Source organism: Biomphalaria glabrata, chromosome 11 (assembly GCF_947242115.1).
Source record: "Biomphalaria glabrata chromosome 11, xgBioGlab47.1, whole genome shotgun sequence".
NCBI classification, from domain to species: Eukaryota; Metazoa; Mollusca; class Gastropoda; family Planorbidae; genus Biomphalaria; species Biomphalaria glabrata.
The window spans coordinates 12,124,288-12,136,606 of NC_074721.1; the positions used below are offsets into that span (position 1 = coordinate 12,124,288).

Genomic DNA, 12,319 nt, shown 5'->3' on the forward strand with positions numbered 1-12,319 from the left:
GACACAGCTGGACTACTAATAATGGACACAGATGGACTACTAATAATGGACACAGATGGACTACTAATAATGGACACAGCTGGACTACTAATAATGGACACAGATGGACTACTAATAATGAACACAGCTGGACTACTAATAATGGACACAGATGGGCTACTAATATATGGACACAACTGGACTACTAATAATGGACACAGCTGGACTACTAATAATGGACACAGATGGACTACTAATAATGGACACAGATGGACTACTAATAATGGACACAGATGGACTACTAATAATGGACACAGCTGGACTACTAATAATGGACACAGCTGGACTACTAATAATGGACACAGATGGGCTACTAAAATATGGACACAACTGGACTACTAATAATGGACACAGATGGACTACTAATAATGGACACAGATGGACTACTAATAATGGACACAGCTGGACTACTAATAATGGACACAGCTGGACTACTAATAATGGACACAGATGGACTACTAATAATGGACACAGCTGGACTACTAATAATGGACACAGATGGGCTACTAAAATATGGACACAACTGGACTACTAATAATGGACACAGATGGGCTACTAAAATATGGACACAACTGGACTACTAATAATGGACACAGATGGGCTACTAAAATATGGACACAACTGGACTACTAATAATGGACACAGATGGGCTACTAAAATATGGACACAACTGGACTACTAATAATGGACACAGATGGGCTACTAAAATATGGACACAACAGGACTACTAATAATGGACACAGATGGGCTACTAAAATATGGACACAACAGGACTACTTATAATGGACACAGATGGGCTACTAAAATATGGACACAACTGGACTACTAATAATGGACACAGATGGGCTACTAATAATGGACACAGATGGGCTACTAAAATATGGACACAACTGGACTACTAATAATGGACACAGATGGGCTACTAAAATATGGACACAACTGGACTACTAATAATGGACACAGCTGGACTACTAATAATGGACACAGATGGGCTACTAAAATATGGACACAACTGGACTACTAATAATGGACACAGATGGGCTACTAATAATGGACACAGGTGGGCTACTAAAATATGGACACAGCTGGACTACTAAAAATGTGGATACAACTGGATCTCTAAACAAAAGTGGCTACAGCTACAACTGGACTTTTAAAACGTATGACACAGCTGGACATCTTAATATGACATGAACACAAATGGACTACTAAAAAAGTGGACACAGATGGAGTGTTAAACAGGAAAAATCTGGACTGCTGAAAAGGAGCACAGAGCTGCAGGCTTACTAATATAAGAAAAACTGAACACAACGCGACAATTGTAAAGAAGGACACAGTTGTCTTCTAAAAAAGTGGACAAAGCTGGACTACATTAAATCGATGACATAACAAGACAGAAATACCTTCAATATTTCCTGCTGTGGGAAGAGCACATATACGAAGCTGACATCACTGCTGCCGATGATGGTGAGTGTCGGGGTCAGTTTTGTGCCACAGTCATAAGTATAACCGGTCACTATGCAGACCAGGTAATGTTCACCTTGGTACCAGCTGAAAATACGAGGCAGGATGAAGGTCTTTCCCTGAAATGTATCCGTTGTTTAGTCAAAGTATGGTGAAGCAAAGGAAAAAAAAACTAGACCAGGGGCTAGCTTAGGCATAGGCAAACTAGGCATCCCCTTATGGCCTCCGATTGGTGGGAGCCTCGCACAAGACTGATACAAAATTTTTTGTTAGAAAAGAAATAGCGAAACTTGTGGCCAATGTTCTTGTTAGAGTGCAAAAGGAATAGAAGTAGTAATAAAGAAAACTAAGGGACACAACTATTGTTCTTTACAGGAAAATACGTTAGAACATAGACACAGATACCAAACGTGGATATGTCTCATTCTTTTTACAAAGCTGATATCAACTCCCTCTGTCTTTATCAATCCACTCTGTCTTTATCAACTCACACTGTCTGCATGTCTGTCTGGTAAAAAGTTTGTACACGTTATTTCTCTCAAACCCTACCTCGAATCAAGTAGACATATTGCACAATTATTTCTTTTATTTAAGAAAAAAAAAAGAATCAACAAAAAAATACAATTAGTTAATTAACTATTGGTAATTAAGTATTTTGTTTGGTATCAAACAAAGAGAAGAAATAGTAATTGACAGATGTGGTGATACAAGTTGAATTAATCCCTTTGAGGAGGTTTGAGCCCTGAGTGAACACGTTTTTTTACGCATTAAAAAAGCGATGACGGTAACATTCACGAAGCTATCTCCTTCTCCCTCCCCCCCCCTCCTTTTGCCAACTGGTCAAGACAAGTGATAGGATCATAGCATACCGAGAAATCTAAAAGCATGTAAGAAAAACTATCGATAAAAATATTTCTAATTACTTAGCTTTATTATTGCTAAGAAAAGTAAAGTTGCCCTTTCAGATTTTACGATCTATAGGGCAGATGATGTTAAGGTCATCTGCTTTTTGTCCAACGGTTAAAGAGCAGGGTATCATTTGGCCAGCACAACGACCAACAAATCCCAAAATTCATAATCCCAGTCATCCCCAAGATTCGAACCCAGGACACCAGATTCAGAAGCCAAGCGTTTAACCACTCAGCCATCGTTAGTCTAGATCTGTTGCAAATGTAAACACATGACTGATGAAAAGTAGATCTAATTGATACAATACAATTACATTTAATATAAGCTTTTTTTTAAAAAAAAGTATTTTTTTATGTTATTCTTGTTCAAAGACATTATGAAATTAACGTATGTGTGCAAAACATTAGGCGCCAAACTATCCGTCACCTGAACGGCGGCGCCAAACTATCCGTCACCTGAACGGCGGCGCCAAACTATCCGTCACCTGAACGGCGGCGCCAAATCAACCACTGCGTTAAACCATTTTCCTTTTTTGTCCACTTCGTTGTGAAATGATCATTATCTTACCATTGTAGCTTCCAGACGATCTCTTCGAGTAGTCCAAACCAAGAGAGCAACGACTATGAGCCACATGCATAGGATGGCAAAGGCCACGTGCAACTTTCGCGAGTTGATGTCCAGCAGATCAATATCTTCCAAGGAAAAGTCGTCCCTGTAAATGTCAATATGCAAGTTAATAAAGAAGAAGAAAAAAAAAATCGAGCGAAAAAAATCTTTTTGTTCTATTTCCACAACCGAACCGCTAATTAAAAAAAAAAAAAAGAAAATGATCAATAAATACGAAGTAGTACGCTTTGGCGCCGACGTTTTGGTCGTTTTGACGTGGGTCTTTTTCACATGGGTCTTTTTCACGTGGGTCTTTTTCACATGGGTCGTTTTCACATGGGTCGTTTTCACATGGGTCTTTTTCACATGGGTCTTTTTCACATGGGTCGTTTTCACATGGGTCGTTTTCACGTGGGTCTTTTTCACGTGGGTCTTTTTCACATGGGTCTTTTTCACATGGGTCGTTTTCACGTGGGTCTTTTTCACATGGGTCGTTTTCACATGGGTCTTTTTCACATGGGTCGTTTTCACGTGGGTCTTTTTCACATGGGTCTTTTTCACGTGGGTATTTTTCACATGGGTCGTTTTCACATGGGTCGTTTTAACATGGGTCGTTTTCACGTGGGTCGTTTTCACATGGGTCGTTTTAACATGGGTCGTTTTCACATGGGTCGTTTTCACATGGGTCGTTTTCACGTGGGTCATTTTCACGTGGGTCATTTTCACGTGGGTCATTTTCACGTGGGTCGTTTTCACGTGGGTCATTTTCACGTGGGTCATTTTCACGTGGGTCGTTTTCACATGGGTCGTTTTCACGTGGGTCATTTTCACGTGGGTCATTTTCACGTGGGTCATTTTCACGTGGGTCATTTTCACGTGGGTCATTTTCACATGGGTCGTTTTCACGTGGGTCATTTTCACATGGGTCGTTTTCACGTGGGTCATTTTCACGTGGGTCATTTTCACGTGGGTCATTTTCACGTGGGTCATTTTCACGTGGGTCATTTTCACGTGGGTCATTTTCACGTGGGTCGTTTTCACATGGGTCGTTTTCACGTGGGTCATTTTCACGTGGGTCATTTTCACGTGGGTCATTTTCACGTGGGTCATTTTCACGTGGGTCATTTTCACATGGGTCGTTTTCACGTGGGTCATTTTCACGTGGGTCGTTTTCACATGGGTCGTTTTCACGTGGGTCGTTTTCACGTGGGTCGTTTTCACGTGGGTCATTTTCACGTGGGTCATTTTCACGTGGGTCGTTTTCACATGGGTCGTTTTCACGTGGGTCATTTTCACGTGGGTCATTTTCACGTGGGTCATTTTCACGTGGGTCATTTTCACGTGGGTCATTTTCACATGGGTCGTTTTCACGTGGGTCATTTTCACGTGGGTCGTTTTCACATGGGTCGTTTTCACGTGGGTCGTTTTCACGTGGGTCGTTTTCACGTGGGTCATTTTCACGTGGGTCATTTTCACGTGGGTCATTTTCACGTGGGTCGTTTTCACATGGGTCGTTTTCACGTGGGTCATTTTCACGTGGGTCGTTTTCACGTGGGTCATTTTCACGTGGGTCGTTTTCACGTGGGTCATTTTCACGTGGGTCGTTTTCACGTGGGTCATTTTCACGTGGGTCGTTTTCACGTGGGTCATTTATCTATCTATCTATCTATCTATCTATCTATCTATCTATCTATCTATCTATCTATCTATCTATCTATCTATCTATCAATCTATCTATCTATCTATCTATTTAATCTATCTATCTATCTATCTATCTATCTACATATCTATCTAAACTATCTATCTATCTATCTATCTATCTATCTATCTATCTATCTATCTTTCTATCTATCTATCTATCTATCTGTCTGTCTATCTATCTATCTATCTATCTATCTATCTATCTATCTATCTATCTATCTATTTAATCTATCTATCTAAGTATCTATATCTATCTATCTATCTATTTAATCTATCTATCTATTTAATCTATCTATCTATCTATCTATCTATCTATCTATCTCTCTATCTATCTATCTATCTATCTATTTAATCTATCTATCTAAGTATCTATATCTATCTATCTATCTATTTAATCTATTTATCTATTTAATCTATCTATCTATCTATCTATCTATCTATCTATCTATCTATCTATCTATCTATCTATCTGTCTGTCTGTCTGTCTGTCTGTGTGACTGTATCGTTTAACAAAAAAAAAATTGCTTTTCCCTTTATTCTGATTTTAGCTTTCTCACTACACTATGATCCTATGACTTATCTGGACCAGTTGGTAAAATGGGGGAAGGAATAAAGGAATATATGTGTGAATTTTACCGTAATCGCTTTTTAAAATAGTTAAAAAAGGAGAGCGATCTGAATTCGAACTCATGGCTCAAGCCACATCAAGCCGACATACTAACCCCTCAAATAATGAGGTGCTTAAGAAAAATAGAAGATTGTATAGTTTGTTTCAAACTTACTTTCAAGCGGTGACCTATAAAGTGGACTTATTCAGCTTATACCATCACCTCAGTCATATACAATATTTCATTTCCATGTTCGAGATACCAAAAAAAAATTAAAAATTTCCAATAATTATTTAACTAATTTGTTATTTTTCTTCATTGAATCTTGCGTTGTCAGGTAAAAGAAATAATTGTGCAAAATTTCAGCTTGATCCGAGATTGGGTGTGGGAGAAATAATGTGCACAAACTTTTGACCATACAGACAGAGTAAGTTTGTAACAAGGATGTAACTAACTACAACAAAGAAGCATGTAAAAAAAACCCCAACTTCAACAAACAAACAAGGATGTAACTAACTACAACAAAGAAGGATGTAAAAAAAAAACCAACTTCAACAAACAAACAAGGATGTAACTAACTACAACAAAGAAGGATGTAAAAAAAAACCAACTTCAACAAACAAACAAGGATGTAACTAACTACAACAAAGAAGGATGTAAAAAAAAACCAACTTCAACAAACAAACAAGGATGTAACTAACTACAACAAAGAAGGATGTAAAAAAAAACCAACTTCAACAAACAAACAAGGATGTAACTAACTACAACAAAGAAGGATGTAAAAAAAAACCAACTTCAACAAACAAACAAGGATGTAACTAACTACAACAAAGAAGGATGTAAAAAAAAACCAACTTCAACAAACAAAGAAGGATGTAACTAACACAGGAGACGTTATACCAGTAGACAGTTAGGCTTTTAGAACAAGGCGAGAATCCTCCGGAAAAAATGGTTCCAGTATCACAAAGACAGTTCACATACGCCGGTTGGCCCAGTGAATAAATAGTTGGCTGAAAAAAATAATACGTACAGATGATGCTCAATTGCAGAAATTGTGTTTTCAAGATATAGGCTAAAATGTAAACTAATTGTAAACTGTTGTTAATGTGACTACATTATAGAGCACATTTGTTGGGATATTTAGGGCGCCTCTGAGTCTACCGAGATCTAATGGGTATCTGACATTAATAGGAGAAAGTAAAGGCGGTTGGTCGTTGTGCTGGCCACATGACACCCTCGTTAAACGTGAACCACAGAAACAGATGACCTTTATATCATCTTACCTATAGATCGCAGGGTCTGAAAGGGGAACTTTACTGTTACAAAGCTTATATCAACTCCCTCTGTCTGTCTGGTAAAAAGTTTGTTGAAGTAGTCCCCTTTATACTTTGTAGAGAGAAAAGTTTTAAACTAACAATAATAGCCTAAGGCTTGTCTTCGAGTCTTTTATTTTCATACGCACTTCCGTAGCTCTGAGGTTAGTGGTCGTGGGCCCAGGTTCACTGAACCCCTTCGTGCTATGGATGCTACTCAACTGCTACATGCTACAGTTCACTAAGGTCAGACAGTATAAACACTGTCTGTCTTTAATACTGTTACATAGAGGACCAGATCCATAGATTCAGTTAAGATATGTCAAAAAAAAAAAAGATTTCTTGAGAGATATATGTGAATGAAGGTGTTTTTTTTTCCAGAAATCCAACAAGAGAATTAGTTTTTGAAATATTTTTGTATAGCCCAACTTTCATGCTCTAAGCATGCTCAAGGCGTTCTGGTCTAATCTCTTTTGTAGACCAGCCGGAGGAGGGGGGGGGGGGTTATCGGAAGAAAGTTTTCGTGTGCCTTAACACAAGCACAACTCGGCTCGAGTGAGGATTTGAACTCAAGCCCAACTGATAGGCAGACAAGCGATTTAGGCCACTCAGCCACATCTCCCACATTACCACCCACATTGTCTTGCTGAGGACTACCTCTAAGCTTCAATACTTACATAGCAGTATCTAGTAGACCAGGACTGCAAGTGGCTATCCCATTCAACACACATCAGACGAACGCACTGTACTGTGATCGCCTCCTCCTGGGAGACCGTGCCATCCAAACGCCCTGTGATGTTCACTCTCTGGTCTGGTTTGATGCGGATTAAAATGTAGTAATAGCCACCAGCAAGTATAGAGTACTGTTTCTGAAAACAACAAAACAAAAAACGTCCAGAATTAGGTGCAGTAGACCCAAGCTCCCCGTATCCTCGTATGTCTGTTTCCCATTCTTCTTCTAGTTCGTAATTATCATAAGACTTGAGTCTAAAACTCTTGGAACTCTAGGCCTATGGAAGCCTGCCCTCATCTGATTGTCTGAACAAACTTCTGTCTGGGAAAGATCCAAGCAGATGTAAATTATTACATCCCTATAATAATAATAAGTAATAAGACGTCCTCGAGTCAGAAGACTAATGAGGAAAGCAATATTTCCCGTGTCTACGCAGCCCCAGCTGTGACCTGCATATTTTGCCACATCCAGGGCAAGCATAACTATTATTACATCCCTATTACCGATGGCTCATATCCCAAGGCGCTCGGATTAGAAGCGAGGCCAATCGCCGAGCACACAGGGGACACTTCCCCAGATTACTTCTCTGTAACACTTCAGCCCTGCAGGTTCCTGTCATAAAAACGGTTCGGTAAGGTTTGCGATGCTTGGGCTTTCTTCCATCCCCGCCAGTGCTATGGACTCGGTCCTTAGGCACCCCAACGGGGTGCTTTTTTTTCGCTCCCCTATTGGCCTAATCACCTCTCCACTAACGAGAGCGAAGCCACGAGGCTGAGCGAGGCATATAGAGTGAGAGGGGCGAAGCGTTACTAAAGTACGGCATGAGAGACATTTAATGCAGTGCAGCACGGGTGGCTCCTTTTTTTTTTGTAAAATTGCTTAAGCATTAATTCGTTTTTAAAATATGTTTGTGTTTCGCAAGACGTCATCATGGGACCTGTTTTGTTTGCGATTACGTCACGTGAAAGAAATTCTGGATTTTTAATTTCCGGACCTTTAGGGCGCCTATGAGTCCGTCCATTAGTTTGGTAAAAGTAAAGAGGTTGGTCGTTGTGCTGGCCTCGTAAACCGTTGGCCACAGAAACAGATGACCAATAGATCGCAAGGTCTGAAACTTTACTAATGAATTCCTTCTGTATTGGATTTCCATGGATGCGGTCATAAGCAAAAGGGATATTACTTATAAACAATAAGAACAATAAAATATAAGCGTTAGTTCCCTTGAGTACCACTGATGGAATACACTGCTTTAAAGGTATTTTGCTTCATTTTTTGTTAAATTCATTACTAGATCTAAATGAAATGATATTTCTGAAATTTTTATACAGTTTGTCGTCACGCAATTTCAATTTCCTTTTCATATAATTGAAAAAAAAAAGGCCGATTTGGGGATCGAACCCACGACGTTCGTGTTATTAGTTATACTGCTATGTGAGAAACTTCAGCTTTCGACCACTATTTGACTTAGAAGAAAGTATTAGCTAGTACAGGAAGCAGTAATTAAAAACGGGTAGACTGAACAATTGGATTGGCGAATGAGACTCGAAATGTCTTCTTTAAAATAACTTTTGAAATCCATCTTGTTCCAGACGCCTTTTTCTATCTCTCGGAAAAAAATATAAAGATCTTAGAAGATAAAATGATGTCACTTAATTTAACGATCTTTCTTATTAAATATTTTCAATTATGCCGCTTTTACTAATACTCAAAAAAGGATTTATAATTGCAATGAAATATAGTTTGTTTTTGTCCTTGAAAAAGAATAAGACTAGCGTCGTGTCCCATTGTCAGCGCATAGCAACCCTCGTGGAACGAAGGGAACTATCTCCTCAGGGCTTGCAAAGAACGTCCTGCAGGGAGACTGATCCAAGCATGTATAGAAAAAAAAACGGGGGGGGGGGGGGGGGAGACCTGAATTCCAACTCATGGCTCACACCTCCTCAAGCCAACATACTAACCACTCTGCTAGCGAAGTGAATATGAAACTAGAAGATTGTATAGTTATCTAGTGTTTGTTTTGAAGAAAAGAAGGAGAGAGTGAGAAGAAGTGAGGAATAAATACACCACGGAACGGATAGGCATGTCATTACAAGAGGGAATGGATAGGCCTGTCAGTACAAGAGACTGATCCTGGCAAAAGACTGAGGAATGGAGAAAGCGTGATCGAATGATCGAGGGTGGTGTCCAGTCCAACTGACCAGGAAGAGAACAGAACTGAAAGCGTAATCTCTATCATCTTGTTTTTGTAAATTTAAATGTGTCTTTATTTTTTAACTTAAGATCTAAAAAATAAATACCAATGACGTTTTAGGTAAGAAGACTGTATTCACATTCATGCTGAGGTCAGTGAGATTTTCGTCTTCTCTAGGCAGTTCCTGGAAGCTTCCATCGAAGAGGTCCAAAGCACCCTTCAGGTGCTTGTGAGCCTGGCTAGCGATCTCAAGCTTCAAATTGGATAGAAAATGAAGGATGCTGCCCGAGTATGTAGATATTTTGACCTAGAAAAAACAATTCACACCAACTTTTTGTGCTGTAAAGTAACTTACCCCTTTAATGATGCGAGTTCTTTTCATTGTTATGATGATAATTTCAGTGGCGTATCTATTGATTTGGGGACCCAAGGGGGCTTGACCTCTTCAGGAGCCCCTGCTTTTTGACATTCGACATCATGACATGAAATAATGGTGTAATATTTAATGTAAAAACAAATTTCGGACACTCATTTGGGGCCCCACTCAAGTAGGGGCCCAGGGGGATTTTCAAATTTGGAACGTCCCCCCTCCCCTTAACTATGCCACTGAATGATTTATTAGTCTATTCTTGAATAAGAGCAAGGACAAGTCTAAATCTTCTAGCAGTTTCAATATATTTATTATACAAATACTTTTCAATACACCTCCAACTCTATTATCTCCAGAGTGGGAAGCGTGGTCGAGAGGCTAAGTACGCTTGAACTTGGCTTGGCTTGGCTACCTATGAAGGGGATCGAGGTTCGACGCCCGACCCGAACAGAGTTGTGTTTACTGAGCGCCTAAAGGCAGCACGGAAAACCTTCTCCTAGATACCCCCTCCCTACCACTGGTCCACAAATAAGATTGGACCATAGCGCTCTGAGCATGCTACAAGCATGAAAGTAGCGCTATATAAAAGCTGTGGTGTTATTATTATGTTTCCAACTTTCCAACTCTCAAACACTAAAAAAAAACCTTGAAATAGCTTTGTAGTTACACCCCTAAACCTTTTCACATGTACCTGTTCAACTTACAACACAAACCGATCGACCCGCAGACACTCACAGCGAGACCTCCTGTAATGACAGGCCTATCCATTCCATCTTGTAATAACAGCGAGACCAATCGTCACAGGTCTGCAAGACGTGACAACAAGCTATTGGTCTCCACTACCCACAGGTTACGACGTCGCAGGTCAGTGTTGAAGCCTTCCATAAGAGATGGTCTCAAAGTCACCCACCCCTATTGCACAACCACGACAACAGATCGTCTCTCATTTGGACCTTGACTTTTGCGCTTTCTCGTATTTCTAGTCCTCATAGTCCTCCAGAGGCGGAGGAAAAATTTTGATACTATCAATGTCTCGGTTACACATTTCTTTTGGTTTACATGACTATAAAAGTATGATTGTAGTGCGTGTGTGTGTTTGTGTGTAAGAGAGGGAGATGTAATGAGATCTAACTGAAGGATCAAAGCAACGTGTGTGTGTAAGAGAGGGAGATGTAATGAGATCTAGCTGAAGGATCAAAGCATCGTGTGTGTGTGTGTAAGAGAGGGAGATGTAATGAGATCTAGCTGAAGGATCAAAGCATCGTGTGTGTGTGTGTAAGAGAGGGAGATGTAATGAGATCTAGCTGAAGGATCAAAGCATCGTGTGTGTGTGTGTAAGAGAGGGAGATGTAATGAGATCTAGCTGAAGGATCAAAGCATCGTGTGTGTGTGTGTAAGAGAGGGAGATGTAATGAGATCTAACTGAAGGATCAAAGCAACGCGTGTGTGTGTGTGTGTTTTGGTAGTTTTGAAACTAAAACGTTGTAAAACAGTGATGCCCAAGATAAGGCCACATCTGGCCCGCGACGTGATTCCATCCGACCCACCGACACTTCGGCACAACGTGTAGAAAAACTCCTCTCCACATACAAAAAAAAAGAACTTTGAAAAAAAAAACTTTCCCTAGGTAAGGGCCAATGGATTGGTAGCGATAATAAGCCAATATAACATACAACAGCTTTATGAAACCAAACACATAAATAAATAAGGCGGCCTTCTTGGTTTGAGACGCGATTGTAAGATTACACCTAGGGTAGAGGATTTATGAAAATGTTTAACAAAAAAAATAACAAGAAAATGAGTCGTCTGTAAGGCTAGCTAGCTACAGTAATGTAACTAAAGACATAAAGCAGTTTTCTGACAATGCATAGAAAAGTGCTTGCTAGCAATGATGGGAGAAAAAGATTTATGAAAAGAAGAATACCTTTGAAGCCGTCAGTCCTTCTCATAACAATTAAAAGGCGAAAAGAGATGGGTAAAAACCTCTATTCAAGACTAACATAAAATACAGATATCGAAATGTGTTCTATTGCCGCTGACATGGGCGTAGCCAGGATTTTTTTTCGGGGAGGGTTTGGGGGGGGGATTTTTTCTCCCCCCCCCCCCCAAAGGCCCCCCCCCCCCAACAAAAAAATATATTTATTTATGTGTGTGTGTGTACATCATCTTTATTACATTCTGACCATTCATTCTTTCGGAAGACGTTTATTGTGCCCTAGAATAGGTTCTTCCTGGAGTTAGTGAAAAAATTGTAGATTTCCCGCCTTGGCCAGCAAGGGTGTCTGGGGGAGCGCTAGGAGTTTCCCAATCGCGGGGCGGAGCCCCGCCGCCAAACGCGATTTCTGGTATTGAAAGCCAACAAAATGCATATTCTGAGGTATCTAC

At 40.0% G+C, this 12,319-nt stretch overlaps 1 protein-coding gene across 1 annotated transcript in view; it reads right to left on the bottom strand.

The window, feature by feature from the left end:
• Positions 1 to 12,319, bottom strand: part of LOC106073824 (uncharacterized) — a 109,151-nt gene that overhangs the window by 33,680 nt on the left and 63,152 nt on the right. The window contains exons 30-34 of the mRNA XM_056004736.1: positions 9,671 to 9,871; positions 7,318 to 7,509; positions 6,228 to 6,337; positions 2,980 to 3,124; positions 1,443 to 1,622 (exon numbers count right to left, since the gene is read on the bottom strand). Coding sequence (XP_055860711.1) covers positions 1,443 to 1,622; positions 2,980 to 3,124; positions 6,228 to 6,337; positions 7,318 to 7,509; positions 9,671 to 9,871 — 828 coding nt within the window. The remainder of the gene's footprint in view (positions 1 to 1,442; positions 1,623 to 2,979; positions 3,125 to 6,227; positions 6,338 to 7,317; positions 7,510 to 9,670; positions 9,872 to 12,319) is intronic.